Source organism: Arachis hypogaea, chromosome 20 (assembly GCF_003086295.3).
Source record: "Arachis hypogaea cultivar Tifrunner chromosome 20, arahy.Tifrunner.gnm2.J5K5, whole genome shotgun sequence".
NCBI classification, from domain to species: domain Eukaryota; kingdom Viridiplantae; phylum Streptophyta; class Magnoliopsida; order Fabales; family Fabaceae; genus Arachis; species Arachis hypogaea.
In genome coordinates this window covers 40,761,752-40,788,831 of record NC_092055.1, presented here as the reverse complement: position 1 = coordinate 40,788,831, position 27,080 = coordinate 40,761,752, and the positions used below count along the sequence as shown (strand labels likewise).

Here is a 27,080-nt window from a genome sequence, read left to right as displayed (position 1 = left end):
GGCTACTTTCGGTCATCTCTCGGGAAAATAATCCAATGCCCTGTCACGGCACGGCTAATCGTCTGGAGGCATCACCCTTGTCAATGGCTTCATCTTATCCTCTCAGTGAATAATATGCTCACGCACCCTGTCACGGCACGGCTATTCATCTGTCGGTTCTCGATCATGTTGGAATAGGATTTACTATCCTTTTGCGTCTGTCACTAACGCCCTGCAATCGCGAGTTAGGAGCTCGTCACAGTCATTCAATCATTGAATCCTACTCGGAATACCACAGACAAGGTTTAGACTTTCCGGATTCTCTTGAATGCCGCCATCATTCTAGCTTACGCCACGAAGATTCTGGTTAGGAGATCTAAGAGATATTCATTCTAGCTTATTTCATGTAGAACAGAAGTGTTTGTCAGGCACGCGTTCATAAGGGAGAAGGATGATGAGTGTCACACATAATCATCACCTTCATCACGTTCTTGGGTGCGAATGGATATCTTAGAAGCGAAATAAGATGAATTGAATAGAAAACAGAAGTACTTTGCATTAATCTTTGAGGAACAGCAGAGCTCCACACCTTAGTCTATGGAGTGTAGAAACTCTACCGTATGAAAATACATAAGTGAAGGTTCAGGCATGGCCGAGATGGCCAGCCCCCCAAAACGTGATCACAGGATCAAAATACAATCCAGGATACCTAATACAATAGTAAGAGGTCCTATTTATAATAAACTAGCTACTAGGGTTTACATGAGTAAGTATTTGATGTATAAATCCACTTTCGGAGCCCACTTGGTGTGTGTTTGGGCTGAGCTTAAGTGTTGCATGTGCAGAGGCCATTTGTGGAGTTGAACGCCAATTTTTGTGCCAGTTTGGGCGTTCAACTCTGGTTTTGGATCCTTTTCTGGCGCTGGACGCCAGATTTGGGTAGAAAGCTGGCGTTGAACGCCAGTTTACGTCGTCAATTCTTGGCCAAAGTATGGACTATTATATATTGCTGGAAAGCCCTGGATGTGTACTTTCCAACGCAATTGGAAGCGCGTCATTTCGAGTTCTGTAGCTCTAGAAAATCCACTTTGAGTGCAGGGAGGTCAGAATCCAACAGCATCAGCAGTCCTTTTTCAACCTCTGAATCTGATTTTTGCTCAAGTCCCTCAATTTCAGTCAGAAAATACCTGAAATCACAGAAAAACACACAAACTCATAGTAAAGTCCAGAAATGTGAATTTAACATAAAATCTATTAAAAACATCCCTAAAAGTAACTAGATCCTACTAAAAACATACTAAAAACAATGTCAAAAAGCGTATAAATTATCCGCTCATCACTTTTCATGCTTCCTCTCCATGGTTACAGAAGAAGATCCTTGAGCCTTAAACACAAGGTAGTCCTCATTCAATTGAAGGACTAACTCTCCTCTGTCCACATCAATCACAGCTCTTGCTGTGTCTAGGAAGGGTCTTCCAAGGTTAATGGATTCATCCTCATCCTTCCCAGTGTCTAGGATTATGAAATCAGCAAGGATGTACAGGTCTTCAACCCTCACTAAGACATCATCTACAAGTCCATAAGCCTATTTCCTTGATTTGTCTGCCATCTCTAGTGATATTCTTGCAGCTTGTACCTCAAAGATCCTTAGTTTCTCCATTACAGAGAGTGGCATGAGGTTTATTCTTGATCCCAGGTCACACAGAGCCTTCTCAAAGGTCATGGTGCCTATGGTACAAGGTATTAAGAACTTTCTAGGATCAGGTTTCTTCTGAGGTAATTTCTGTTGAACCAAGGAATTCAGTTCATTAATGAGCAATGGAGGTTCATCCTCCCAAGTCTCATTACCAAATAACTTAGCATTCAGCTTCATGATTGCTCCTAGATACGGAGCAACTTGCTCTTCAACACTATCTTCATCCTCTTCAGAGGAGAAATACTCATCAGAGCTCATGAATGGCAACAGTAAGTTCAATGGAATCTCTATGGTCTCTGTATGAGCCTCAGATTCCTTTGGTTCCTCAATGGGGAACTCCTTATTGGTTAGTGGACATCCATTGAGGTCTTCCTTACTTGAAATCACTGCCTCTTCCTCCTCTATAGGTTCGGCCACTTTGGAAATATTGATGGCCTTGCACTCTCTCTTTGGATTCTCTTCTGTATTGCTTAGGAGGGTACTAGGAGGGATTTCAGTAACTCTTTTACTTAGCTGACCCACTTGTGCCACCAAATTTCTGATGGAGGACCTTATTTTAGTCATGAAACTGAGAGTGGTCTTAGATAGATCAGAGACTATGGTTGCTAAGTCAGAGAGGCTCTGCTTAGAATTCTCTGTCTGTTGCTGAGAAGATGATGGAAAAGGCTTGCTATTGCCAAACTTATTTCTCCCACCATTATTATTATTGAAGCCTTGATTAGGCTTCTGCTGATCCTTCCATGAGAAATTAGGATGATTCCTCCATGAAGGAGTGTAAGTGTTTCCATAGGATTCTCCCATGTAATTCACCTCTTCCATTGCAGAATTTTCAGGGTCATAAGCTTCTCCTTCAGAGGAGGCTTCTTTAGTACTGCCAGATGCAGCTTGCATTCTAGTCAGATTTTGAGAAATCATATTGACTTGCTGAGTTAATATTTTATTCTGAGCCAATATGGCATTCAGAGTATCAATCTCAAGAACTCCTTTCTTCTGAGTCATCCCATTATTCACATGATTTCTTTCAGAAGTATACATGAACTAGTTATTTGCAACCATCTCATTGAGTTCCTGGGCTTCTACAGGGGTTTCCTTCAGATGAAGAGATCCACCAGCAGAGTGGTCCAATGACATCTTGGACAATTCAGACAGACCATCATAGAATATACATAAGATGCTCCATTCTGAAAGCATGTTAGAAGGACACCTTCTGATCAGTTGCTTGTATCTTTCCCAAGCTTCATAGAGGGATTCACCTTCCTTCTGTTTGAAGGTTTGGACTTCTACTCTAAGCTTGCTCATCTTTTGAGGTGGAAATAATTTGGCCAAAAAGGCATTGACCAACTTTTCTCAAGAGTTCATGCTTTCTTTAGGTTGTGAGTCCAACCATATCCTAGCTCTGTCTCTCACAGCAAAGGGGAAAAGCATAAGCCTGTAGACCTCGGGATTAACCCCATTGGTCTTAACAGTGTCACAGATTTGCAAGAATTCAACTAAGAATTGATGAGGATCTTCCAATGGAAGTCCATGAAACTTGCAATTCTGCTGCATTAGAGAAACTAATTGAGGTTTAAGCTCAAAGTTGTTTGCTTCAATTGCAGGAATTGAGATGCTTCTTCGATAGAAGTCGGAAGTTGGTGTAGTAAAATCACCAAGCATCTTCCTTGCATCTCCACCATTGTTGTTGGGTTCGGCTGCCATGTCTGCTTCTTTTTCGAAAATTTTTGTAAGGTCCTCTCTGGAGTGTTGTGCTTTAGCTTCTCTTAGCTTCCTCTTCAGAGTCCTTTCAGGTTCAGGATCAGCTTCAACAAGAATGTCTTTATCCTTGTTCCTGCTCATATGAAAAAGAAGAGAACAAAGGGAGAATGGGATCCTCTATGTCACAGTATAGAGATTCCTTTATGTGAGTATAAGAATGCAAGAATAGAAGAATGAGGTAGAGAGAGAATAAGAGGAATTCGAACACAGAGAGAGGGAGATGGTTCGAATTATGAGTAGAAGAGAAGTGTTAGTAAATAAATAAAATAAATAGAAAGAGATGAGAGAGAGAGAGAGTATTCGAATATTAATTAAAAGAAAAAAATATTTTAGTTTTTATTTAATTAATTAAGTTAGAATTCAAAATTTAAGAAAGGAAATAAAACAAATTGAAAACTAAATAAATTAATTAATTAAAAATATTTTTGAAAATTTTTTTATTTAGTTTTCGAAATTAATGAGAGAGAAAAAGTGGTTAGTTGTTTTCGAAAATTAGAAGTGGAATAGTAGTTAGGTGGTTTTGAAAAAGATAAGAAATAGTAAACTTTTTAAAATTAAAACAAACAAGTCAAGTGGTTAATTGAAAAAGATTTGAAAATAAATTTTGAAAAGATAAGAAGTTAGAAAAAGATTTTGAAATTAAAATTTTAAAAAGATATGATTTGAAATTTATTTTAAAAAATATTTGAAAAAGAAATTTAAAAAGATTTGATTTTTAAAATTAAAGTTGATGACTTGACTAACAAGAAACTAAAAGATATGATTCTAGAATTTAAAGATTGAACCTTTTTTAACAGGAAAGTAACAAACTTGAAATTTTTTAATCAAAACATTAATTGTTAGTAAAGTTTTCGAAAATTTGAGATAAAATTAAGAAAAAGATTTTGAAAATTTATTTAAGAAATTCGAAAATATTAAGAAGAAAAATGAAAAAGATTTGATTTTTGAAAAAGATTTGAAAAGATAAAGTTTTTAAATTGAAATTTTGACTTGACTAACAAGAAACAATTAAATTTAAAAAATTTTTTACTAAGTCAACCCAAAATTTTGAAATTTATGAGTAAATAAGGGAAATATATTATTTTTTATTTTTTTGAATTGATGAAGAAAGAGAAAAACAACAAAATGACACAAGACATAAGAATTTAAGATCAAAACAAATAATGCATGCAAGAACACTTTGAATGTCAAGATGAACACGAAGAATACTTTGAAGATCATGATGAACATCAAGAACATATTTTTGAAAATTTTTAAGAAAAGAAAGACTTGCAAGACACCAAACTTAGAAATTTTTATACTAGGGACACTAACAGTTCGAAAATGCACAAGAAAAATAAGACACAAAACAAGAAAAATTAAAGATCAAACAAGGAAAATCATCAAGAACAACCTGAAGATCAAAGAAGAACACAATGCATGAATTTTCGAAAATTTTAAGAAAATAAAAAAAAATACAATTGACACCAAACTTAAAATTTGACACTAGACTCAAACAAGAAACATAAAATTTTTTTGGTTTTTATGGTTTTATTAAATTTTTTTTATTTTTTGAAATTATTTTGGCAAAAGAAAATAAAGAAATTCAAAAAATTTTTAATAAGAATTCCATGATTCATGTAATGTTAGTCTAAAGTTTCGGTCCAAAAGAATTAGACATGGCCAAATGGCCAGCCAAGCTTTAGCATAACAAATACAGACATGTCCTTTCTACAATGAAAAGTGGAAACCTCGGTCCAAAAGATTAGACATGGCTTAACAGCCAGCCAGACTTCAACATATCTCAAGAAGCTCTAGAATTCATTCTTAAAATTTTTTTTTGTTATGAATTTTTCAAAAACACATTTTTTTTGTATTTTTTTTCGAAAATAAAAATAAAAAGCTTAAACATAAAATAAAATTACCCAATCTAAGCAACAAGATGAATCGTCAGTTGTCCAAACTCGAACAATCCCCGGCAACGGTGCCAAAAACTTGGTGCACGAAATTGTGATCACACTTTTCACAACTCCGCACAACTAACCAGCAAGTGCACTGGGTCGTCCAAGTAATACCTTACGTGAGTAAGGGTCGATCCCACAGAGATTGTCGGCTTGAAGCAAGCTATGGTCATCTTGTAAATCTTAGTCAGGCGAATTCAAATGGTTATGAGGTTTTGATAATTAAAAGATAAATAAAACATAAAATAAAATAAAGATACTTATGTAATTCATTGGTAGGAATTTCAGATAAGCGTTTTGAGATGCTTTGTTGCTTCTGAACCTCAGCTTTCCTATTGTCTTCTTCCAATCATGCGTGCTCCCTTCCATGGTAAGTTGTATGATCCTCTTGGATGAAAAATACCAGGTACGGTTTCTGCACGGCTAATCAGCTGTCAGATTTCTCGTTTCGGATGAAAAATACCAGGTACAGCTACCGCACGGCTAATGATATATCGGTTCTCACTAGAGTCGGAATAGGATCTCTCTATCCTTTTGCACACTGTCACTGCGCCCAACATTCACAAGTTTGAAGCTCGTCACAGTCATCCCTTCCCAGATCCTACTCGGAATACCACAGACAAGGTTTAGACTTTCCAGATCTTAGGAATGCTGCCAATTAGTTCTAGCCTCTACCACGAAGGTTCTAACCTCACAGACTCGGTCCATGGAGTAGAGACCTAATAGAATATACTCCGGCTGTCGTCCAATGACAATGTTGAACATCATGTAGACCGTTTGTGGTTGTCAGGCACGCGGATCTTGGCTAAGCAGGTAACGAAGATAATGGGTGATTATCACGGGTTACCCCTTCATTCTAACTTAACTGAATTAAGTACGAGAGTATATCTTGGAGATGAAGTAAGCGTGAATTGAAAGAGAAACAATAGTACTTGCATTAATTCATAAAGAACAGCAGAGCTCCGCACCTTAATCTATGAGGTGTAGAAACTCCACCATAGAAAATACATAAGAGAAAAACGTCTAGGAATGGCCGTGTGGCCAGCTTCCCAAATATAACATAGGATGATAAAGTCTGAGGACTAGACGTCCAGAGATGCGAATACAATAGTAAAAAGTGCTATTTATACTAAACTAGTTACTAGGGATTACAGAAAATAAGTAACTAAGTGCAGATAGTGCAGAAATCCACTTCTGGGGCCCACTTGGTGTGTGCTTGGGCTGAGCATTGAGCTTTACACGTGCATAGGCCATTTCTAGAGTTAAACACCAGCTTGGATGCCAGTTTGGGCGTTTATCTCCAGTTTTGGTGCCAGTTCTGGCGTTTTACGCTAGAAAAAGGGTCTCTGGCTGGCGTTTAGACGCCAGTTTTGGCCATCAAATCTCGGAAAAAGTATGGACTATTAGACATTGCTGGAAAGCCCAAGATGTCTAATTTCCAACGCAATTGAGAACGTGCCAATTGGGCTTCAGTAGCTCCAGAAAATCCATTTCGAGTGCAGGAGGGTCAGAATCCAACAGCATCTGCAGTCCTTTCTCAGCCTCTGAATCAGACTTTTGCTCAGGTCCCTCAATTTCAGCCAGAAAATACCTGAATTACAGAAAAACACACAAACTCATAGTAAAGTCTAGAAATGTGATTTTTGCATAAAAACTAATAAAAATATAATGAAAAGTAACTAAAATATACTAAAAACTATGTAAAAATAATGCCAAAAAGGGTATAAATTATCCACTCATCATCCTTCACTAAGCCATATGGCTTCTTCATGGTCTTGTTTGCCATCTCTAATGAGATTTTTGCAGCTTGTACCTCAAGGATTCCCAACTTCTCCATTACAAAGAGTGGCATGAGGTTAATGGTTGACCCTAGGTCACACAGAGCCTCATCAGAGGTCATAGTGCCTATGGTGCAAGGAATCAGAAAGCGTCTAGGATCTGGAAGCTTCTGAGGTAGCTCTTGCTGAACCAAAGCATGGAGTTCTTTGGTAACTAGTGGAGGTTCTTCCTCCAGAGGCTTTATACCAAATAGCTTGGTATTCAGTCTCATAAGGGCTCCTAGGTACCGAGCAACTTGCTCTTCCCTATTGTCTTCATCCTCACTTGAAGATGAGTAGTCATCAGAACTCATACACTTTAGAAGTGTATTCAAAGGAACCTCAATGGTCTTTAGGGTTTCTTTTGGTTCTGAGATAGAGGATTCTTGAGTGGGCTTCAAGCACTCAAGGGGTGTGCTTGGGCTGGCGTTCAACGCCAACTCTGTGAGCTTATTGGGCGTTGAACGCCCTTGCTGTCCACCCTGACTGGCGTTCAATGCCCAGCAGTGATGTCCTTGCTGGAGTTCAATGCCAGCTTCCCTAGGTGAGTGGGCGTTGAACGCCCAGTGAGGGGTTCCTCATTGGCGTTCAGCACTAGAGTGGCTGCCTAGTTGGGCATTGAACGCCCAGCCAGTGCTCCCTGGCTGGCGTTCAACGCCAGCTTTTCTATCAGGATGGGCGTTAAACGCCAAGTGAAGGGTTCCTCACTGGCGTTTAACACCAGGCTTGCTGCCATTGTGGGCATTGAACGCCCAGTGAAGGCTTCTTCACTGGCGTTCAACACCTTCCCATTCTCATCCAATTCGGCCTCTACCTCCATGGTTATGAACTTGCACTCTTCTCTAGGATTAACATCAGTATTACTAGGAAGAGTGTTAGGAGGGATCTCAAGGATCCTCTTGCTCAGTTGACCAACTTGTACTTCCAAGTTTCTAGTGGAGGACCTTGTTTAATTAATGAAACTATGAGTGGTCTTGGTGAGGCTGGAGACCAAAATGGCTAAGTCAGAAAAGCTCTGCTTAGAGGTCTCCATATTCCTTTGAGAAGATGGGACTGGTGGTCTGTTGTTGAACCTATTCTGGTTCCTACCACCTTGATTGAAACCTTGCTGAGGTTTCTGTTGATCCTTCTATGAAAGGTTAGAATGATTCATCCATGAAGGGTTGTAGGTGTTTCCATAGGACTCTCCCATGTAATTCACCTCCTCCTTGGTGGGTTGATCAGGATCATAAGCTTCTTCTTCAAGAGAAGCTTCCTGATTACTGCCAACTGCAGTTTGCATCCCAGTCAGATGTTGAGAGATCACGTTAACCTGTTAGGTCAAGATCTTATTCTGAGCCAGGATGGCATTCAGAGTCTCAACTTCATAAACTCCTTTCTTTTGAGAGGTACCATGGTTACAGAATTCCTCTCAGAGGTGTACATGAATTGGTTGTTTGCAACCATCTAAATGAGCACTCTTGCTTTTGCAGGTGTTTTCTTTAAGTGGAGAGATCCACCTGCAGAGCTATCCAATGAAATCTTGGATAATTCAGATAAGCCATCATAGAACACGCCTATGATGGACCACTCTGAGAGCATGTCAGGAGGACATCTCCTAATTAGTTGCTTGTATCTTTTCCAAGCTTCATAGAGGGATTCACCTTCTCTTTATCTGAAGGTTTGAATATCCACTCTAATTTTGCTCATCCTTTGAGGAGGAAAGAATTTAGCAAGAATAGCATTAACCAGCTTTTTCCAAGAGTCAATACTCTCTCTAGGTTGGGCTTTCAACCATAGCTTAGCTCTGTCTCTTAAAGCAAAGGGAAAGAGCATAAGCTTGTTGACTTTAGGATTAACTCCATTAGTCTTTATAGTATCACAGATCTGTAAGAACTCGGCTAAAAATTGATGTGGATCTTCCATTGGAAATCCTTGGAATTTGTAGTTCTGCTGCAAAAGAGAGACTAACTGAGGCTTAAGCTCAAAATTGTTAGCTCCAATGGCAGGTACAGCAATGCTTCCACCATAAAAGTCAGAGGTTGGCATGGTGTATTCACCAAGAACCTTTTTGGCATCTCCTTCAGGTTCGGCCATGCCTCCTACTTCTTGTTCAAAACTTTCTGAAAGGTCTCTTTCGGAGTGTTGTGATTTAACTTGTTGTAAACGCCTCCTCACAGTCTTCTCAGGCTCAGGATCAGGAGTCAAGAGGGGTTTTTTATCCCTGTTCCTGGTCATAAACAAGAAAAAAAGAAAAAGGAGAAAAGAAGAAGACTCTCCATGCCAATAGGCAAGAAGCTCCTCTTTGGAGTGAGATGTGAAGAAAGAAGAAGAAAGAAAAAAAGAAAGCTTTTTGTGCCACTTGGATCAAAGAGCTTCTAGTTAAATGTGAAAAAGAAAAGAAATAAGATAAAAAAAAGTTGAGGTAGAGGAAGAAGAGGAAGTAGAGTTTGAATAAACCGAGATGAGAAGAAAAGAAATATAAATAGAAAAATCAAATAAGAATTAAAATATTTTTGTTTTTATTTATTTATTAAATTAATTTTTGAAAATTAAGGTAAATTAATTTAAAAAGGTTTGAATTTTAATTATTAAATTTTTGAAAATAGAGGAGGGAAGAGAAGAGTAGAAGTTTTCGAAAATTAAGAGAGAAGAGAGTTAGTTAGGTAGTTTTGAAAAAGAAGAGAGAAAGAGAAGATATTATTTTTGAAAATTAAGGTAGCTAGGAGTTAGTTAGGAGGTTTTGAAAAAGAAGAGAGAGAAGAAGAGAAGTAGTTTTGGAAAATTAAGAAGAGAAAGTTAGTTAGGTGGTTTTGAAAAAGATGAGCGAAAAGATAAGATATTAATTAAGAAAAGATTTAAATTTAAAATAAAATAGAAGATAAGATAAGAAAAGATATGATTTTAAAATTTGAATTTTAAAAAAGATAAGATAAGATTTTTGAATTTTGAAAAAGATATGATTTTTATTTTTAAAAAGATTTGATTTTTGAAAACTTGACAACTAAGATATGATAAGATAAAATTTTAAAATTAAAATCTGAATTTTTAAGGTTGATTTTCGAAAATAATGGTTAGAATTAAGTTAGAAAAGATATTTTTTTGATTTTTTTGAATTTAATGATGAAAGAGAAAAACACATAAAAGACACAAGACTTAAAATTTTTAGATCTAGCATCCCTTATTTTTCAAAAATTTTGGAGGGAAACACAAGGGGACACCAAACTTAAAAATTTTAAGATCAAAACACACACAAGACTGAAGAACACTTTGAAGACTTACAAGAACACAAAGAACAAAATTTAAAAACTCAAAGAACTCAAGAACATAAAAAGAACACTAAACTTAAAATTTTTAGAAAACCAAAAAAAAATTTTCGAAAATCAAAGAAAATAAACAAGAAAACACCAAACTTAAAAATTGAAACAAGATTTAAACAAAAAAAAAATTATTTTTGAAAAGAAAAAAATTTAAAAGAAAGACTCAAAAGAACACAAATTACCAAGAATATAAGCCAACGCTCTAACCAATTGAACAAACAAAATATTTTTGAAAAGCTTTTTGATTTTTTTTTCGAAAATTTGAGGAAGAAGAAAATAAAATTAAAAGACTTAAAGACTCAAACCAAGAACACATTAAACAAAGAAAAGAAAAATGTTTTTGAAAAAGTTTTTTAGAAATTTTCGAAAATTGAGGAAGAAGAAAAAAATAAAAGACTCAAACAAAATACAAATAAAATAAATTACCTGATCTAGGGAGCAAGACAATCCGGCAGTTTGTCCAAACTCAACAATCCCCGGCAACAGCACCAAAAACTTGGTGAGCGCGTACACAAACCCCACACTTTCGTACGGCAGTGTACCAGTAAGTACACTAGGTCGTCCAAGTAATACCTGACCGAGTCAGGGTCGATCTCACGAGAATTGTGGTTTGAAGCAAGCTTATGGTTTGTCTTGCAGGTCTTAGTCAGGCAGAATCAGAAGGAGTTGGATTATATTATGTAAACCTTAAATGATTATATGTCATAAATGCTAAAAGGGGTAAAACCAATTGGATTGAATGATAGGAATAGGGTTGAGAGTCAGAGTTGCTTTATCTTTCTAAATGAACTCTGGTACTACTGTCTTCTTTGCTTGTGAATGATCTTCTTCTATGGCAGGCTGTAAGTGGTCAATGCCATGGGCCGTGGTCATTGATCTCCTCTGCTACAGATTGAACACCATTGGCCGTGGTCATCCAATCTGACGAAGGGTGAAGCGCTTAGCAAGTCGTTCTCCTGGCAATCCTACTCAAAACACCACATACAAGGTTGAATCTTCCGGATTAGAGAACGCTGCTTCTTTGGATTCTAACCTATAACACAGAAACCCTAATCTCCCCGAAAATTGGCTGAACTGGTGTCTCGAGAAGTCCCCAACAAAGTTGTGGATTAACCGTCTGAGAGATGTATAAACATAGCTGTTGGCTCGTGCTTTTCTTCCAGGTACTCACACAAACCTAAGTAGACGCGGGTGTTTGTCAGGCACGTTCGTCTTAATGTGATTAACAGAGCTAATTGGTTAGATCATCTTATTCACCACGATGAAGATCGGATATACATCTTAGAGATAAATCAAACACAGATCGAAGAAGAAATAGTAGTACTTTTATTAATTCATAGGACTCAGCAGGGCTCCTCCCCTCAACCTAGGAGGTTTAGAAACTCATACCGAAGTAAAATAACAATGATAAACAAAAATATGGCAGACCTCCTAATTATGTTTGAATGATTATGTAAAATACACTTTAAATACTAAACAGATAACTAGTAAGGGTAAAATAGTCTATGTAGTGCTAAAATCCACTTCTGGGGCCCACTTGGTGAGTGTTTGGGCTGAGATTTGATGAGATCCACATGCTATGAGGCTCCTTGGGCGTGGAACACCAGCTAGGGGATCCTCTCTGGGTGTTTGTACATTGGTCTCTGCTCTTTGGGCTGGATGCCTAGAAGGGGGCAGGAAGCTGGCGTTGGACGCCAGTTTTGAGCCTTCTAATCTGAAGCAAAGTATGGACTATTATACATTGCTGGAAATCTCTGGAAGTCAGCTTTTCATAGCCATTGAGAGCGTTCCATTTGAACTTTTGTAGCTCCAAAAAAGCTCTTCTGAATGCAGGTAGGTCAGATCCAGACAGCATCTGCAATGCTTTCTCTGTCTCTGAATCATACTTCTGCTCCAGCTCCTCAATTTCAGCTAAAAAATACCTAAAATTGTCCAAAAATACAAAAACTCATGGTAGAATCTAAAAAATGTGAATTTAACACTAAAACCTATAAAAGCTTAAAAAAACTAAATAAAAACTAATAAAAACTATATAAAAATGATGTCAAAAAGCGTATAAAATATCTGCTCATCAGTTAGCTTGAATTCCACTAAAGCTAATCTTTGATTAGGACTTGTGGACTAGAGTTGATTTTGCTCACTTGAATTTCCTTCAATTGTTAGAGGACAATTAAGTGAGAGCAAAAGACAACTGCCATCACAATTGAGGATGATAATGAGGATATGAATTTCAATTCTCACTCCTTACCGAGACCTTTCTTAGTTGATAGCTAATTTTCTTATTATTTACATTTCTTGCCTATCATTAAAAATCCCAAAAATATTTTCCCATAACCAATAATATGCACACTTCCCTGCAATTCCTTGAGAGACGACCCGAGATTTCTCTCGGTTTTTATTAGGTTTGACTTAAGTGACAAACAAATTAATCTTTGATTGAGGGTTAATTGTTGGTTTGGATCTATACTTCGATAGAATTATTTTGTGAAAATTCCTAACCGACGATTTTTCTCACATCATGGACTGAAGTTGATGTTGGGGAAAGTGGGTGGCTGTCGATTTTCCAAAGCAGTTGCCACAAGGATTTTAAGTTCTTTCTTCCTTGAGGATTTGGACTTCTCGCATGATCTTCCAGTCGCAACATTAACGATTATCATGGGTTCAATGTCATTTTTCCCTTGGTGCTTCCTTGATTGCTTTGGGATTTTACTGTTCTCCTGCTTTGCGCAAACATTCACGGGTGAACCTTCTAAGTTTGCAAATGATTTTCGTAAACTTGGATAGTTTTTCATATCAGATGGCTTGTTCGAGGGCATCCTTCAGGTCCATGCAATCTTGGATTTTGTGTCCGTAGCCTCGGTGATAGTTGCAGTACAAGGACTTATTTTTGCCAATCCTCTCTTCCATTTGCCAGGCCCTCGATATCATGCCCCAGTCGCACTATTATCTGGCTTACTTCTTCGTCATTAATATACTCCCTAGCCACATTTTGAATCTCATGCATGGTTCATACGAGTTTGGTAGTGAGGTACTTTCGAAAGTCATTGTTCATCAGCCCGTTGGTTAGGCATAGGTTGGCAACCGAGTCCATGAGGCCGACTATTTCAAAGCATTGTTGTTGAATTGACCCATATACTTTCTTATTGACTCGTTGTTTCTCTAAGTTATTCCTAGTAGGTTGATGGGGGTGTTTTGCCTTGGTGATCCATGTTGTGAATTGAGCCAAGAACTTTTGGGATATGACTGAGAAGTATATGCGATAGATCCTTGTAGCAAGAAGTTGAACCACTTGATCGCTGGGCCTGCGAGGGTTACCAAGAATGCTCGACAACGTACCACATCAGGAACCCCTTCCAGATTCATCCATGCCTCGAAGGCAATCAGACGCTCTTGGGGGCCTTGATTCTGTCATAACACATATCCGTTGGCTTATCTAAATGTTTCAGCAAAGGAACTCAGAGGACCCTTTCGTCAAAAGGTGTAGCTCCCACGACAACGGGTTCATTATGTCACCTTATTTTCCCTGTGGGGGATCAACCATTCCCCTTATGGTGATGTTTGCGCCCTTCATGACTTGGAGATCTTGTTTCTTCATTGTGGGGGTGGTATTGAGTGATCCATCGTCAACGTCTACTGGTTTCCCATTCTAGCAATTTGGAGTGATGCCTCCCTAAAAGCTGTGTCCTCGAGTGCACTTCTGAGCTTGATATCGGTTGGTAGTGATCTTCGGCAGTAACTTCTCTTTTCAAATTCTGCAGTCTATGTCACAACTCTTGAATGATTCGGGCACTATTGGTTCTTGTCTCTCCAAAGGGACATGATCCAGTTTCGGGTGTGAATTTTGGCTGTTTTGTGGCTGATGATTGGGGGTCAATGCCATGTGGACCACGCTCAGGATTCTTGCCCCGTTTAGCGCTTGATGGTTCTCAGGGGGATTGTATTTTCCGTTATGTTCAAGTGAATGTTATCCATCAGTACGGAAGCCATTAAGCTATCTTACTATGGATCCTCATATATAACACCAATATTTGTGAGTACCTAGAATAGTGGGATCTACAGTTTTTGGGGTTGACGAGCTTTACAGTCTTCGGTCCAATCGGGTGAATGGTGGAGGTTGATCTGCAAAGACACTAGTCCAATGCTCAAGTAAAAATGGATCTCAGAGATAGAGTTTTAGAGGTATGTCTATATAAAAGGTACCTGGGGAAGTCTGCAACTCCCCTTTATATAAGTTTGGTCATCTTATCTTCTAGTCAATTGGGATATAACCAATATTTGAATTTGAATATTAATTAGTGGTCTGCTAATCTGGTAGGCGCTGGGGTCTTTCGGCCTGAGAGGGATGATCTAGCTTCTAGGCGAGTCATTGTTGGGCCGTATGGGCCGGAACTCGAGTCCGTAACATGTAGCAATAACAACAACAATACAAAAAGAAGGAAGAGGAAACACACACAAAAAAACGCATAATTCACACATATGATTGTGTAAATAATTTTTGTTAAATTTAAACTAATTTAATTAAATTTAATTATCAAAAGTAAATATATATATATATATATATATATATATATATATATATATATATATATATTAACACAAGATTTATAAGATTCAAACGCATCCATTGTTATTTTCAAAGGTTATTTATCAAAAATTGATTATTATTTTAAGACTGAAAAAGTGAAAATAGTACTTTAATCTTTGTTAAAATATATCAGAATCTTCTGGCTTGCTTTTCGAGGATTTTTTATTTTATAATTGGGGAGGAGATGGTGTTTTTCATTAAAATGGAAGAAAACGGAGTTATACAGGAGACTGGGGGTGCTGTCCTGATGGATCTGCAATACGCCCCGTTCGTAAGTACCTGCAATCCACCCCCTTGTATTGACTGCATGCATGACACATGTCTATAGCCCCCCTTTAACCTGTGAATCTCATAATCCCCTTGGTCCCTCTTCATACTCACATTCTCTCTCTTCCTCTCACTTTTAATTCTCGTCCTTTCTCTCCTGAGCACCCCACACTTAACAATTCTTTCTTCTGTAATTTAAACAACCCCTTCCTCCATACTAGAGCTTCATATTCAGATTTATTATTTTACTATATCTCCATCAACATAACCAAGTAAGTACATTTTTTAGTAATAATATTTTTAGTGAGTTAAATTATTTTAATTACTGTAAATAAAAAATAAATTAGATTAGTTTTCAGAAATGAATTTGGGTTAATTAATTCATTGTTAGTAAGAATAGTAGTGAAACAAGTATTAGTTAGGGTCACAATTTTAGTTACACTAAGATAGTACTAAAATATATTTTTAACTTGTAAACAAAAACAGTACTTAATATATTATTAAGATACTTTAAACTTTAAACATACTTCATATATTATATATTTTTGTAGAAGAATTTAAATACTTAAATATATACTGCAATACATACGAACATATGTTAAAATTTAAATATATATTTTTTGTATTTAACAATAAGTTAAACATATTTAATATAAAATATAAGATTTGATGCCATACATTGTTAAAATGTTCAGAATATATTTTATTTATTGTATTATTAAATTTATGTTGAATAAATGTTAACATGGGGTATGTTGTTTATTTCAAACAGAACCGAAAATATTATATAATATTATTTAAATATGCTTTTATTTATTTATTTAATGTTAGAGAAATATTGGATATATGTTAGATATAATTTATATAATATAATAGTTTTTTGTTTCGGAAAGAATACAAATAGAAGATGGTTCGTGACATTACGCCTCCTAAAGATCACATTTTTGAATACCTTGAACGTCCACCATATGTAATTATTTTTATGTTTGTATATTTGTTATTATTGTTGTTGTTATTATCATAGTTAGTATTATTGTTAATATTGTCGTCGTCGTTATTATTATTATTATTATTATTATTATTATTATTATTATTATTATTATTATTATTATTATTATTATTATTATTATTTATGTTTGTTTTTTTTTTGTTGTTGTTGCTATTGTTAATTATAATTTGTTATTTGTTTAAGAGTTCAAAAAATTTAGAATCAAGACATTTGAACCAAGATTCATATGATCCCTGAGTTGAGATCGAGTTACGAAATAGTGGATTTTATCACATATCTCAAATTGGGAAACTTGTTTTGCACAATGCACTTATAAATTCCTTAATCGAGCGATGGCGTCCAGAGACTCATACGTTTCATCTTCCACATGGTGAATGCACGATAACCTTAGAGGATGTTGCAATGATATTTGGACTCCTGATAGATGGTATGCCAATGTCAGGATTTACGGATAGCAGCACTAATGGCCTCGAAAATGTTCATGACACAATTTGGTATTGTACCTACTGCCGCTGATCATAAAAGAAGCGGTGTCAAGCTTGCATGGCTTCGCACCCTAAAGCGGCACATGCAGTTGGACACCGCACTTGGTAGACAAATGTATGTCAAGATACACTTATTATTGTTGTTTGGCACAAATTTGTTTTGCGACAAGTCAGGAATGACAATCCACCGGAAGTTCTTGCCTTTGCTCCGAAATTTTTCTGACATTAGAGGCTTTAGCTGGGGATCCGCTTGCCTGGCACATTTGTACAGGACATTATGTCGAGCATCACGTTACGATTGCAAGGAGGTGGATGGCCCATTGGCACTGCTTTGTATATAGGCTTGGGAACGGTTACCGTTCCTAGCACCGGTGCAATCGCATCCTAGTTTTCCGCTTGCGTGCAAGTAAAATTATTTCATATGTTAACATATTATCGCTTATGTATTGTTTAATTATATTATATAACATATATTGGTTCTGAGTGTTAGAGATTTATTTTATTTCAATTGGATGTTTTGGCGCTTGCAGTTTCACAGAAACCAAAAGTGGACCATTTCTCACATCAGGCGTTTACTAGATGATATTCCTGCAGATGGGGTTCGTTGTTTTGTTGTATTTAACAATATTGTTATTAATATTATCATTATATTTGTGTTTATATTTATGCAGTCATTTTGGAATGTTTTTATAGTTTGTGTGGAACCCATACAGTCCTGATCATATAGAAAATATTGTAGTTCCAAATGACATTTTGCAGCATCGATTGATGTGGAGTGTAGTTGTGCCACTAATATCATTTGAATGCATTGAATGGCATGCATCCGACCGGGTGATGAGGCAATTCGGTCTGGTGCAGGAAGTTCCTGGAGAAGCTACTCATCTTGCAGAATCTCACAACGTGGTTCTCACTGGACCAAAGAACAAAGATTGGACAGTTGAACATTCTGGATATATTATGAGATGGACAAACCATTTGAGTTCTGTTCTAGTTGGTGATCCTGCACTACACTATCAAGCATCTGATCAGGTATATGCAATGGTATACAGAAGCATATGGGGCTCACCTGCGATTGACTGGTTATATTCCACAGCCATAGCCACAACCATAGCCCATCATACACCCATACCAACTGCCAACTTCCTTTCCACACCAGTACCTGTACACACAGCCAAACCCTGAGCCTGGACCATCATTCTTTAGTCAGTTGTTCCCTGACTCACACTCATTACACATGCCGCCCTACCAGGGATATTATCGATCTTTTATGTCACAGCATGTAGACACAGCTGCACAATCATCAAACCACCAGCTATATCAGTGGGTGGCTGAAACAGAGACATCTCAATGGATAAATGACTTGTTCTTTGACCCTCAGCTACAAGTGCAGCAATCCCAACCTCAACCTCCTACAGTTAACGAGCAGGCACCACAGCATAGCCAACAATCGCCTCAAATTGCGCTGGGTCGGTCATTTGTGGATTCGAGACTAAGACGTCGCAGTCCCTCTCCATGCTCGGGGTCTAGAAGGTCTGTTGACTCGATCCAGAGTGTCGCTAGAGGGATTAGTCATAGTAATGCTGTTAATTTTCCTCAAGTGCAAGCACCAATGACTGTGGCTGATAGTGATGGTGAGGACGACAGTGAAGATGATAGTGATGGTAATAGTGTATTTAATATTGGTGTATTTAATGTTAGTGTATTTAATATTAGTGTATTTATTATTGTTAATGAATCCTAATAATTGATTAGTGTATTTATTCTTTTGGTTGTTCATGTCATGCAGCTGCGGCGAAAGATATAGATGGGGTGGAAGGTGCGAGAAGTTTCCACACTACCGATGTACAAAGTAAGGGGTATAACTTGAAGATTGACCAAACATGTAGGAGCGCAAGTAGATATACCCCTTCCACAATAAAAAAGGCAGTAAAAAAATGTACTAAATTTGTGAAAAAGACATTTAGCAAGTAATCTTTATATTTGTTGTTCACCTATTGTTGTAAGACTGCTATTGTGGTAAGATTGCTAGAGTAGTTTTTTTTTAATTTAATTCACAATGTAGTACATAATCCAATACAAGAAGTAAATAAATGCCGAAAACCCTAAGAATTATGATCACCACCGCTAGCACTTGACCCTGCACGATGAGGGCATCTACTTCGACTGTGACCCTGGCCTCCACAAAGCCTGCAACGCCTAGGACCACGCATATCATGCATATCCATTTTATTCAAGAAGCGAGTTATTTTGGGACATCCTTTGGATACTCGCTTTAAGTGCGGATTAGGTATGTTCCTTGGTCCTTGATACACAGGCCATGTTGCTAGGTTCCCTAATGGCTTAAACCTTGCTCTATACACCTTTTTTATCTCCTCCATCCTATATACGTCATGAACATATTGTTGCCAATCACGTCATTGGTTCGCACAACACGCAAAGACATGACGACAAGGAATTCGATATGTCTGAAACTCACCACAATCACAATGCCGTTGATGGAGATTCACCACATACTCTAAACCGTTTGGTATCTCGTATACCTCAAAGACCTTGTTCTGCCTATCAAACAAGTTAACTTGGATGTTTCCCGCTGCCTGCTGATTTAATTGAAGTTTGTTGATTGCATATTCAGAGAATACATGTCCCGTATTCAGTCGAGCCTCAGCCTCATCCTTCTTCCTAGTTCCTAGTGAACAACTCATTTAGCCTGTAAAAAGTTGCCTTGACAAGTGATGTAACTGGAAGATTTCGTGCCCCCTTTAATACCCATTGATGCACAGACTAGATTTGTGGTCATATAACCCTAGCGATATCCATTGTCGAACGCCAAAGCATATTGCTGACGTGGGATCCGATCGAGCCACTGAGTGTAAGCCTGACCACGCTCACATAATCTTGCATACTGCACATTAAATTCACGCATGGTCCTACAATAACCTGTAAAAAAATAAGAAAAAAAATAAGTGTGACCACATAACACTAACATCAGTATTTCACTATAATTTATGTACCCATATTTACAATCAACTTCTGTAAATACGGTGCCTTGAAATTCCTTAAGAAGTTGGATGCTATGTGCCAAACACAAAACATGCGGATAGCTCTAGGAGGATCCCATGATCCGTTACTACGTGCTATTGCTGAGGTAATAGAGTCGTGTCGATCAGAGATAAGCCCAATACCATCCCGCGTCACCACATATGTGTGCAAATTAGTAAGAAAGAAGTGCCATGCATCAGAAGTCTCACCCTCAACAACGGCAAATGCAAGAGGCACAATATTGCCATTGCCATCCTGAGAAACTGCAACTAAGAGAGCTCCTTTGTATTTGCCATACAGATGTGTGCCATCTATTTGGATGATTGCTTTCCAGCTCCTAAATGCTCTAATGCAAGGGTAAAAGCTCCAAAATACCCGTGTCAGTATCCTAATATCCTGGACCACCTCATCCCCTTGGTAAGCTGGTGCAGTTTCGATCTCGATTGCAGTTGATGGATCTTTTTGTACCATTGCTTCAAACCACGAGGGCAAAGCTTCATAAGAAGCTTCCCAACCACCAAAAATATTTGCAATTGCCTTTTGCGTAGCCAGCCATGCTTTGCGGTAACTTATCATATAATTGAATTTCGATTGCACTTCAGCAATCACAGATTTCACCATTAAAGATGGATCAACTTCAACCACTGGCTTTATAACCTCTACAATCATGTCTGAGTTTATCTTGGCATGATCTTGAGAGATTGTTGTTCTGGAGCATATGTGACTACCATTGTACCGCCTTATAACCCAACAAAATTTTCTCTTAATAAGACTAGCCCTGATAAGCCAATCGCAATTTGTTCCATATTGTACACACTTAGCATAAAATGTGATTGGCTCAGATTCACACACTTGATAATTCACACCCCGACGAATGATATAATCTTTAATTGCTACAATCACAGTTTCTCTAGAACTAAACTCCATGCCGATAACAAATTCACCATCTGTAACAACAACAAGGTCTACACCAGCCATAACAAAAAATAATTTTTACTATTACTAATAATAATAACAATAGTGATAAATTAATAATAATAATAACAACAACAAATAATCGTAATAACAAATAATAACAATAATAGTAATGCGTATTATAATAAAGGCTAAGCTAATAATAATTATTATTATAATACTAATCACAATAAAAATAGAAGACTACTTACCTGCATTGAAAAATTCAGGAAATTCTGGTGCATTCATAGCGTCTAGATCCAAAGCATGCATAAAAGAAGGCTCTCTAGATAGATGTTGGCTCGTTAGTGCATTTGTCACATCTGCAACGCAGGCTCAACTATGATATCATCTTCATCGACATCTTCAGCTGGACCAACAATATGATAAGTTCCCTCAAATTCCTCTTCACTTTCAGTGTTATAAACCGTCCAGTTAATGTTAGATTCGGGTAAATTAACCTCAACTAATTCTTCAAACTCAACATATAACTCGATAACTGACACTTGTTCCCGTGTTTGTTGGTAGATCGGAAACATCCCTTGCATACTTGCATCGTCAACCACATACATTATTTGAAATTGAATAACACCACCAAATACTAACACAGGCTATCTATAAAAAATATTTGTGACTCTCTTTAATATTTGATTATCAACACTTCGACAAAGTATACTCTTAAACTCCTCATATGTTATTCCAAAAGGAATAACAAGATCATATGGATTTTCACATATAAAACTCACACCTTCAGATGTTTGTGGAAAGATTTTACCATTGTAATATATTTTCAAACTAACACTTTCCTCCATTTTTCCTCTCTTACTCTCTCAACGAAATAAACCACACTCACACTCAACAAATTCGTTCTTCTTTTTATAATACTCGAGGTATTTTTTTTAATCTAAAAAATACAGTACCCCTGCGTAATGTCATTCCGCCCCCTGCGTTCTGGCAATACGCTGTTCCTATATTGTCAATATGCCCTCCTTGTATAATGTTTTTAATATTAAAGTAATACAATACGCCCCTCTTGTATTGTATGTTTAATATTAAACTAATACAATCTGCCCCTCTTGTATTGCTTTTAAAAATTTTTAGAAAAGCAATACGCCCCCCTTGTATTGTCTTTTTTATTTTCAAAAAATATTTCGGTAAAGCAATCCACCTCCTGCGAAATGTTAGCCCCCAGAAACATGCAAAGCACCACCAAATCCAATATCGAAGCATTACACCAAATCCTAACCAATATTAAAAAAAATGAGCCATTTTTCGATACTAAAATCTTACTGAAATGATTAATGTTTTTTTTAATAATTTTTTAATGCTTAATAAATTGTTTTAATTTATGTTTCAAGGTACACTGACAGACAAATTAAAAATGGCGACTGTATGAAAGCGGGTTCAACGGATCGGACCTTGTTTGAATATGATGTTTACTAACTAAGAAGGTAAGTGACACAATTATATAAGCAATAATATATATAATTTTTCTGGTTTAAATAAACATATGAGAATTATGTTTTTAGCAGCTAGTGACGTACTCAATTTTAATTTTTTGGAGATCATTAATTTTTTTTAAAATGTTTTGAATACAATAAAAAAATTAGTTTAAATATATAGTGATTTTTTAATTGATGATTATATATATATATATATAGTAAATAGTCATTTTTGATCATGAGAGATTTAAACGCTAACATTCATTTGCAAGATTATTTCATTTTTCAATTCTCAAAGAAGGATTAAAGACTATTTTAATATTAAAAAAAATTATACCCATATAAAATACAGTTTGTTCGACAAAAATAACTAAACTTTAAATTTGTATTTATAATTCAATAAATATCCTTCTTCTTTCCATAACCACCACCACTTCTGCTACTTCACAAGTCTTAATTTCTCCTTTCATCAATTAGAATGCCAATCTCAATCTAAGTAACAGCTCAAGTTTTAGAAAGGATAATAAAACCAACAAAAATAGAAACATAAGCTTGGAGCTTAATTATGAGAAAATAATAATAAGAAGAAAGCAAAAAAGCCAAAAAAGTGAGTACTATAACAATACTTGACGCTGCAACGACAAAGCAAAAACCGTGGTAGATTTGAGCATTAATGAAGAGAGGAAAAAGAATGAATCTGCTTTTGCTTGTTTGACAGCAACAACGGCGCTGATCCCTTTCGTCGTCACCTTCTCCATCTCCCCTTCTCCTTCTTTTTTCCTTTCCTTTCGTTTTTTTTCTGTTCATTCTTTGCTGTATGTATATCTCTCAAACTCACATTTCTTTCTTTTTCTTCTTTGCTGCTATAGAGACGATGGTGTCCAACCTTTCCAACACCACCCGTCGTCTCCAACGAGGGAGTGCTGCCCCAGGTCTAGGTGCCTCAGGTGGTGGTTTGCAGTAGTGAAGATCGCAACGACACCAGCATTAGCAACACCGATTCTCCGATGGAGTGAAACCGCAGACAAGAGACGGCATCAAAAAGCAAGGGAGGAAATGGCGGGAGAGGTGGCGGAAGGTGCAGCGGTGGAAGAAGGAGGGATGAAATGAGAGGTTGAGAGTTTTGAGGTTGCATTGAGGAATGTTTTTGAGATGAAAAGGAGGCTATTGTCGGAGGGAGGGATGGAGCAATGGAAGTGGATGAGATTTGGAACTTCGGGAGAAGAGAATGGAGGTGACCGGAATGGAGAAGATGGTAGTGGTGAAAGGGGATTGTGACGGCAGCGAAGGTTGGAGGGTAGAAGCAGAGGAGGAGGGAGCGTGGTTAAATTGTTAGGATTAGGGATTGAGTTTAGAGATAAATGAAGATGAAAGGTTAGGAATATTTATGAAATTATGAACAAAAATTTAATAAGAGAAAGTGTTGCCTTTGACCAACAAAAAGAAACGCTTTTTGGGGGGTTGGTTATACAGCCGTTACCTTTGGTCTAAGGCAACGCTTTTCTGTATTAAAGGGAACCCTTTTTATGGCAACTTTCAAAAAACGTTGCCTTTTCTGCAAATAAAGCAACTCCGCAAAAAGGTTGCCTTAGAGCACCCAAACACAGCGCTTTATATTTGACGTTATGGCAACACTTTTTACGAGTTGTATTTTCTAATACATAAAGCAACACTTGTCTAGAGTTTTTTAAGTTGCCTTTTCATATACCTAAAGCAACACTTGTGCAAGTTTTTTCTAGTTGCTTTTTCACATACCTAAAGCAACATTTGTCGAGGTTTTTTTAAGTTGCCTTTTTCATATACCAAAAGCAACACTTGTGCAAGTTTTTTCTAGTTATTTTTTCACATACCTAAACCAACACTTGTCCAGGTTTTTTTAAGTTGCCTTTTTTCATATACCAAAAGCAACACTTGTCCACATTTTTTTAAGTTACCTTTTTTATAGACCTAATGCAACACTTATTTAGGTTTATTTGCAATTGTCTTTTTTTAATACCTAAAGCAACACCTTGTTGAGTTTTTCTTAGGTTCTCTTTTTTAATATCTAAAATAATATTTTTTTTACCTTTATTATATTTATATGACATTTGAAGAATATATAACACCCACATTTGAATAAGCTAATAATATATATTGCATATATATAGAAACGTCTTTCAAGTGCCAATTAACATACTTGCTAAGTTACCAAGTCAAATAAATAATAAACATAAGTAAGCAAAATACATGTTTTTCTGATGATGAACTTTAACAAAAAAGAAACTAAGTTGTCCACTTGAAACCTAAAAGACTTTGTGATTCACCATTGTGCCAAGAATTGCCTTTATGTCTTCAGAAAATTTCATCCAATAATAAGAAAGCTACAATCAAATTTAAATGAACAAAAAAGTTATAGTCAAAACATCAGCTATACAATAACATGTATACTCAAGTGTTACAACAATTTAGCACACATATACCTAATCATGATTCGGTATATGAGTCGATGGAGGAGAATGCCGAGGAACTAAATTTTGATCTTGTGTACTATTTGCAGACGATTGCTTAGATCGCAAGAGAGAAAGCGCTTCATCAACATTCATACCCGGAGAAGTTTGTTGCAACATAAGTTTCACAATATCTTCCAATCCTTGCAGTCGTTGCTTATGGTCGTCTAATTCAGTTTTTAAAGCTGTTACCTTCTCTTCACTTTGTTTTTTGATTTCATCTATTTCTTTATTTTTCTTAAGAGAAGTTTTTGTAACAGTTCTTCCATAACATCGAACTCTTCCTGGATTCTCTTTACCAAAAACTTTTTGAAATGCATTAGTAGGAGTTTCTCCAGCTTCTTGGAGATCATTAAGTTTATCCTATACACACAAATATATGATATGTCTAATTTTAGGGATAAAAATTCAATGAAAGAATCCAAAAACCTATTGATAACTAATAGGGGCAGCAATCCAAACCATAAAATAGCAGTCCATGATAGCCATAAAACAGGCATAAAATAGCCATAGAACAGCAATTAAATTAGCCATAAAACAGTCATGAAACAACCATAAAATAGCAGTCCATGATAGCCATAAAATAGGCATAAAATAGCCATAGAACAAGGATTAAATCAGCCATAAAACAACCATGAAACAGCCATAAAACAGCAACCATGACAGCCATAAAATAGCCATAAAGTAGATAATAAAACAACAACCACAATAGCCATAAAACAGCCATAAAAAAGCAATTAAAATAACAATCCACGACAGCCATATATAAAAAGTAGCCATAAAATAGCTTCCATGACAGCCATAAAATAGGCTTAAAATAGCCATAAAACAGCAACTAAATCAGCCATAAAAGACCCATGAAATAGCCATAAAATAGCCGCAAAGTAGATACTATAACAACAATCACGATAGCCATAAAACAGCAAAGAAAATAGCATCCATGACAGCCATAAAACAGCAACTAAAACAAGAAAATTATAGAGTAACTTACAATAACAGCTTGTGTTTCTACATCAAGTGTTTTCCCTTTTAGTCCATTCCGATTTGCAACAAACATTTAAGCTTGATTTGGTTCCTCTTTGTTCTCTTTTTTCTCACGCTACAGACCAAGATAGCAATTACAAAGTTATAATATACTAAAATTAGGGGGAAGTAACGAGTATAGAATTTTAACTCAAACGTGAGCTTACCAAATCAACACGCACTCTTGCAAAATTGATTGGACCCATTTTATGCCTCCATTGTTGCTTCTTGCGATTTTCAAAATTTATAAGACACATGGCCTATGTTTAAAATAAACAATGATGAAAAAAATATAAAAATTGAAAGAATTATACTTGATCATATCAAATAATAATAATTTAAATCCTCTAACTCACTTTGATAGTTGGAATACTCCAATATGCAATTAGTTTCCGAAATTGTATTTCTGGAATTTCCAAAGGACGATTTGCCAACATATCCTCAATATTTCCAGAATATAGTTCAAAATGCTTTTTCTTGATTCTTGTTTTGTAACGCTTCCATGCTCCTTGAACACCAGTCATCACCCATAACTTTGAAGATTTTGGAAGAATGTACTTTGACTACAAACACATCGATTTCAGCATATCATATGAATAAAAAAATTATTAACATATGGCATAAACATAAAGAAAAATGGAGCTTACATTAATATACTTCCAAATGCGCTTTTTGATTTGCTTAGGCATAGCTTTCCAATTAGTGTACATCAAGGTAATAATATCACTATTCCTTCCCATTGTTCCAATAAAATTGGTTAAATCCTTCACTCTTTGAGCAGTTGGCCCCACGGATGCTCCCTAATCAAAAGTCACTTCCTCCCTTTCTTCCCAAGTTCTTGCATAAATCTTTAGGCATCTTGTTTTTCCACGAGTCTTTTTAACCTTTGAAGTATCTAAATTAAAAATTGAGAATTAGTACAAATTAAAACCAAAGATAGTTATGAATCATATATGGAGAGGGATACTCTTCACATGTATATGCATGTTACCAAAGACAGCTGTGAATCATATATTGAACAAGTATATGCATGTTACTATTCACATGGAAAGTGAACCCGAATCAGCCATATGGAAAGGGAAATTAAACAAGTATATGGAATTGTATAATAGATAATGATAAGAAGAAAATGTAAAACAAATAGCAACAAACAAAAATACATCACCTTCTACATGAGCCTCTTCCATAACTTGATCTCCTTCTACATCAAAATTGTCACTTTCATGTTCACCAACATAATCTTTCGCATAGGGGATATGAACATTTTCTCCATTATTCGGGGATGGCCTAGATCTAGCAACCTC

At 36.4% G+C, this 27,080-nt stretch overlaps 1 protein-coding gene and 1 non-coding gene across 2 annotated transcripts; one reads left to right on the top strand and one right to left on the bottom strand.

The window, feature by feature from the left end:
* The first annotated feature begins 2,860 nt into the window (after positions 1-2,860).
* LOC112787800 (small nucleolar RNA R71) lies at positions 2,861-2,968 on the top strand. The gene has a single exon (XR_003195191.1). It is a non-coding gene; the product is annotated as a small nucleolar RNA R71 (small nucleolar RNA).
* A 16,667-nt stretch (positions 2,969-19,635) lies between these two features.
* LOC112785794 (uncharacterized) lies at positions 19,636-21,074 on the bottom strand. Its single transcript, XM_025829225.1, has 3 exons — positions 21,038-21,074; positions 19,844-20,836; positions 19,636-19,769 (listed from the first exon to the last, which is right to left on the bottom strand). Exons 1-3 carry the CDS (start codon positions 21,072-21,074, stop codon positions 19,636-19,638), a joined length of 1,164 nt encoding a protein of 387 aa, XP_025685010.1.
* Between the last annotated feature and the right edge of the window lie 6,006 nt (positions 21,075-27,080).

Coding starts and splice junctions, on each gene's coding strand:
- LOC112785794 (XM_025829225.1), bottom strand. CDS start 21,074: ATGAATGCACCAGAATTTCCTGAATTTTTCAATGCAG. Junction 20,837..21,037: donor TCCTGAATTTTTCAATGCAG/GTAAGTAGTCTT, acceptor TGGCTGGTGTAG/ACCTTGTTGTTGTTACAGAT. Junction 19,770..19,843: donor GAAGTTGATTGTAAATATGG/GTACATAAATTA, acceptor ATTTTTTTACAG/GTTATTGTAGGACCATGCGT.